The 6,020-nt window shown below is 39.6% G+C and overlaps 1 protein-coding gene across 1 annotated transcript; it reads right to left on the minus strand.

Annotated features, from left to right (window-relative positions):
- Window positions 1-2,121: 2,121 nt before the first annotated feature.
- On the minus strand, window positions 2,122-5,744 carry LOC122200744 (olfactory receptor 51B2-like). The gene is made up of 2 exons (XM_042906465.1): window positions 4,822-5,744; window positions 2,122-2,143 (listed from the first exon to the last, which is right to left on the minus strand). Exons 1-2 carry the CDS (start codon window positions 5,742-5,744, stop codon window positions 2,122-2,124), a joined length of 945 nt encoding a protein of 314 aa, XP_042762399.1.
- Between the last annotated feature and the right edge of the window lie 276 nt (window positions 5,745-6,020).

A 6,020-nucleotide genomic window follows, 5' to 3' on the forward strand; every position in this document is an offset into this window, starting at 1 on the left:
TAAGGTAGTAAAGAAATATGATGAATTCATGGGCACCTGGGTGACTCAGTCACTTCAGCATCTGACTCCTGATTTTGGCTCAGGTCATAATCATGCGGTTCATGGGATTGAGCCCCACATGGGGCTCTGCACCTACATTGCATCAGGTTCTAATCATGTAGGGTCTTACAAATCATGTAAGGAGTTGTGACTTCACCCTGAGAGCAATGAGTGTGAAATAAAGGGGCAGGGGTCAAGATCAGATAATCTCTCTTGTAATTGTACTTTGGTTAAAGTATGAAGGACACATTGAAAAGGAGAAAGAGTGAGTGAGGAGAGTGTAGGATACAACTACAATAATCCAGGAGAGAAACAGTGTTGGTGTGGATGTGATGAGGTATTGTCAGTAGGGCTGCATAGAAGTAGAAGGGAGAAGGATTGTATGGCTTAGAAAGAGGAAATGTTGGTGGGGTGCCAGAGTGGCTCAGTAGGGTAAGCGCCTGACTTTGGCTCAGGTCATGATCTCATGGTTTGTGAATTTGAGTTCTGCATTGGGTTTTGTGCTAACAGCTCAAAGCCTGGAGCCTGCTTCAGATTCTGTCTCCCTCTCTCTCTGCCGCTCCCCTGCTCATACTCTGTCTCTCTCTCTCTCTCTCTCTCTCTCTCTCTCAAAAATAAATAAACATTAAAAGAATTTTTTTTAAAGAAAGAGGAGAGGTTGGTGACTGAAGGCAGTAGATTAAGGAGAGAGAATTGTTAAAGATGGCATCTGCATTTCTGATTTTATCTGGGTGGAGATATTAAAATAGGGATCACAGAAGAGAGCGGCTTTATTTAGTAATCAACAGTTATTTGTTATTTGACTCTTTTGCACTAAGCACTGTTTTACATACTGGATTTGGAGAAAGAATGAAGAGAATCATTCAGTTGAGGGCTTTCTGTGTCTATAAGCAGTCAGGTAAAAATGTCTCCTAAGCAGTTATACACGTGTGTCTTGAGTTTAAAAAACAAATATGAGAGTAGGAGGAAGGACCTTAGAGTGATCAATAATCAGATCAGATTGGAAACTGTTTCAAGTTGCTAGAAGTAGTGATTAAGAGCATGGGCCCTGAAGCATGAGCATAGGTATGAGCCCAAAGCTACTTCTTACAAGTTCTGTGTCTTTAACACTGGAGCTTCCTCATCTGTAAAATGGGGATGGTGGACGTAGTTGAAACAGTTTTCGTGAATGTTAGTAAAGAATGATGGTCAAAACTGTGTAAGTTAACTTATATATATATTGGCACAAGTCCTGGAAAATGTTCAGATCTACATAAGGGGTAATTCTGCTTTGTTTTGTTAAGTTTTCTCAGAAGAGTATAAAAGAATGAAATGTCTAGGATCAATTTAAAATAAATCCAAACAGGGACACCTATGTGGCTCAGTCAGTTAGGCTTCTGACTTTAGTTCAGGTCATGATCTCACAGTTCATGAGTTCAAGCCCCAAGTCAGACTCTGTGCTGACAGCTCAGAGCCTGGAGCCTGCTTTGGATTCTGTGTTTCTCTCTCTGCCCCTCCCCTGCTCATGCTCTATCTCTCTCTGTCTCCCCAAAATAGATAAACATTAAAAACATAGATTAATTAAATTAAATTAAATAAACCCAAGCAAACAAACAAACAAAACATATAGGATAGTGATATAAGAGCCTCCAAAGAACTGAAAATAAAACCATCTAGGTTGTCAAGGCAAATGAAGACAAGAAGGAATTAGAAATAAAAGTGTCAGTGGACTGGATACCCTGTGTCGTCCCAGGAGAAAATGACATTGGGAGTGACCCAGGGAGAAGCTTGAAGGAGCATCATTTCCAAAAGCTATTTAAAACATATAATTATTATTCTTATTAGCTATGTATTTCATCATATGAAAGAATCATTATATATTTAATGATTTCCTACTCGCTGAAGTGTTCTTCCCTCCTATTTGAGTGTTGACAGGTCAAAATTTTCAGATGTTTGGCTTTGGCAAACTAATATAATTAATACTAACATAATTAATTATTGATACTAATACTAAGATAATACTAATAAAATTAATAGGACATATGGGACATATGAGTGCCAATAGCCTGCATTTTGTTATTCTTAACTGACAGATAATGAGGCTCAGAGATTAAATGACTTGTTTAAGATCACGAAGGTTGTAAGTGAAGGAGGCAAGAAGAGAGGTGCTTTTTTTTTCTTCAAAGACCACATTCTTTCTGCCATACTGTGCTTTTTTAATTTCAACAAATTTTCCATACTTCCTAAGAATAAACTGATGCCAATAAATAAACTTACTAAATTCAAAGGTATTACATGATTACAGTTTTAGCATTTTTAAATGTAATAGTGTGTTCCATACCTCTAGATATACTCCATCCATGTTATCTGAGAAAGTTTGAGAACAAGTATATATTGTAAAAGTTAGAATATAATTTTATACATAATAATAAGGTGAAGTAAAATTGGTAACTATTTCTATGAAATGTTAAATTTTTAAGATGTTTTTGCTTAGATAGATGATAAAAATAAAGATCATGCTTATTATATCTTGTTTACATAGTGTATAAATATGGAATTACTTTGTCTATTTCATTGTTTTTATTTGAATTCATTTCTAGGCATCACTCTATTAGAGATACTTATTATGTTAGACTTACTTATGTCACCATTGTCTTGATTTTTTTAAATGTATCTTTTCCCTTGCTTTTAAATTCTTGTTTTATATTTTTATTTTTAATTTTTGAACTGCTTGGACTACACAGACTTATTATTCTTTTCTCTTTCATGGAATTAATGGGAAAAACCTAGTTAAAATGAAGAAAAAAGCTAGGTGAATTAAGAATGAGAGCAAAATGGGATGCCTGGGTGGCTCAGTCAGCTAAGCATCCGACTTCAGCTCAGGCCATGATCTCACAGATTGTGAGTTCAAGCCCCATGTCGGGCTCTGTGCTGACAGCTCGGAGCCTGGAGCCTCCTTCAGATTCTGGGTCTCCCTCTCTCTCTACTCCTCCCCCACTCACACTCTATCTCTGTGTCCCTCAAGAATAAATAAACATTAAAGAAATTTTAAAAAGGAGAGCAAACAATGATAGAAGATCTAAATCAATGATTTTCTTTTTTGTTGTTTATTTATTTATTTATAGAGAGAGCACACACAGGGAAGGGGCAGAGAGAGAGGGAGAGAGAGAATCCCAAGCAGGCTCTGCCACGGTCAACACAAAGCCCAAGGCAAGGCTTGATCCCATGACTGTGAGATGATGACCTGAGCTGAAATCAAGAGTTGGACACTAGGGGCGCCTGGGTAGCTCAGTCGGTTAAGCGTCCGACTTCGGCTCAGGTCATGATCTCACGGTCCGTGAGTTCGAGCCCCGCGTCAGGCTCTGTGCTGACCACTCAGAGCCTGGAGCCTGTTTCAGATTCTGTGTCTCCCTCTCTCTCTGCCCCTCCCCTGTTCATGCTCTGTCTCTCTCTGTCTCAAAAATAAATAAACATTAAAAAAAATAAAAAAAAAGAGTTGGACACTTAAGTGAAGTGACTGAATCACCCAAGTGCCCCTAAGTCAATGATTTTTCAAAGGTTATTTTATAAATAGCCATCTTCAAGGGAGAAATAAATTCTTTTACAAGAGAATCTGTTGGTTACAGGAAATTACTCTGGGGATCCTGACAATTCCTTTTCCAGTAAATAAATAAATAAATAAATAAATAAACAAATAAATGTATGTCATGGACTAATTATTGATTGAATACATTAGCATTTTATTTGCCAACACAATTTTCTATAATTTTGCTGAATGTACACCATTCTCCCTAGCCCTCTTTACCTCATGATGAGCTAATAAAATATAGCTTCTCTTCCTGTATTGCTCATGGACAGATTCTCATCATGTTTACCCCTGTATGGAATAAAATGCCTGGGAAGCCCTGGGAGAGCTTTCCTTAAATATCTTAAGTGTTTTAAGTCTGGAAAATTACAATATTTCCTGAAAATAGTTCATTTCACTACCATCCCCTCAATCCAGAAAAAAAAAGACAAAATGTTGCCCCTGCATACATATTGGAATGCTTCCTTGACTAGTATCCCTTTTCCATTAGGCATATGTTGAAGTTCTGAAGTGCATATCACAGAACAAAACTTCAGGTGTCCAAGAAATGGAACTTTATTTTATTGCAGTGGTTTGAATTCCTCAGCCCATAAGTTTGAAGACACCACATATTATCAACTCAGAGCCTTCTCATTAATCCATGGTGGGCATCTAGCTATGCTGACACTGCTGGAATCCAAGCGCTTGTTTGGCCATGGGTTGTTTTGGTGGCAAGACCTCTCTTAGTCTGAATATCTTATTCTCATTTCCTTCCGATCCACTTTAGTGCCATGCAGTACCGTTAGGGTTTTCTAAGACCCTCTGTCATCTCTGATGCACTCTCAAGCACACAAGAAATTTTTAACTGTTTTCCACAAAGTGTTGGGAAACTCTTTCAAGCTATTTTATTCCCCTATCATCGTATAGACTCTGCAGCCAATTCAAATATCATTGACCTCAGTTGACCATGAAGACAAATAATTCTGACAGACTAAAAAATGACAGTATACAGCAAACCAATTTACCAAACAAAGCACTAGGACTAAGGTCAATGTCCCTGGGAGTATAATGGGGGCAAGGGGTGAAGAATCAGCGTGATGAGTCTGTGTCATTTAAATGCCAGGAATGCCAGTCCCTTTGACTGTGAACCACATTGGCTTTGTATAGTCCATGCTCCCAAGAAACACATCCCACAGTGGGAACAGACTCCAAGGTAAACAGATCAGAATCAAATTCTATGCAAAGAGAGAAGGCGATTGATGCCATTCCTTATCTGCTTGGTCTTAATACTATAGATGATTGGATTCATAAATGGGGGGAAGAGGAAGTAAATATAGCTCATGATAATATGAACTACATGTGGCACATATTTCCCAAATCGATGAATAAGGGTCAACCCAGTAACAGTGACATAAAAAACCAGAACACAGCTAATATGGGAGACACAAGTGTTTAGAGCCTTAGCCTGCTCCTTACCTGAGGCAATCCCCATGACAGTATTAAGGATTAAAATATAAGAGATCAGGATAAGCACAGAGTCCAAGAAGCCAGTTAATGAGACCAGCACTATAGGATAGAGTCTATTGAAGGTGATGTCAGCACAGGCCAGTTTGATCACATCCTGGTGTAGGCAGAAAGCATGAGAGAGAACATGGGATCCGCAGTAGGGAAATCCAGAGAGGGTGATGATTATGGGCACAATAAGTATAAATCCCCTCATTAGAACCCCCAGACCTATCTTCACCACCCTAGCATTGGTGAGGATGGAGGTGTATCTCAGGGGACTGTGGATGGCAATGAAATGATCATAGGCCATAACAAGCAAGACTCCAGACTCCACAATAGAGAGTGAATGGATTAGATAGGACTGAAAGTAGCAGGCTCCTTGGCTGATTGCCCTGTGGCCAAGCCACAGAACACCAAGCACGGTGGGCATTGTTGTCAAAGTCACTCCAAGGTCTGTGGCTGCCAACAGAGCCACAAAGTAGTACATCGGCTGGTGGAGAGTGTGGTCTTCTCTGATAAGGTAGAGGATGGTGCCATTGCCAAGGAGCGTGGAGACATAAATGACGAAGAAAGAGATGGAAATGCAAGGATGAAATATCCCCAGACCTGGAAAGCCAGTCAGTAGAAAAGGGGCAGCACTGATGTTGAACCACATGGTGGATCCCTGAGAAGAAACAAAAAAGCTCTCTCTAGACCAACCCTGTGCAGTAGGAATATAATTTGAACCATATGTGTGATTTTACATATTCCAGTAGCCACATTAAAAAGAATAAAAAAAGGGGCGCCTGGGTGGCTCGGTCGGTTAAGCGTCCGACTTCAGCTCAGGTCATGATCTTGCTGTCCATGAGTTCGAGCCCCGCGTCGGGCTCTGTGCTGACAGCTCAGAGCCTGGAGCCTGTTTCAGATTCTGTGTCTCCCTCTCTCTCTGCCC

This window comes from Panthera leo, chromosome D1, assembly GCF_018350215.1.
Source record: "Panthera leo isolate Ple1 chromosome D1, P.leo_Ple1_pat1.1, whole genome shotgun sequence".
NCBI lineage: Eukaryota > Metazoa > Chordata > Mammalia > Carnivora > Felidae > Panthera > Panthera leo.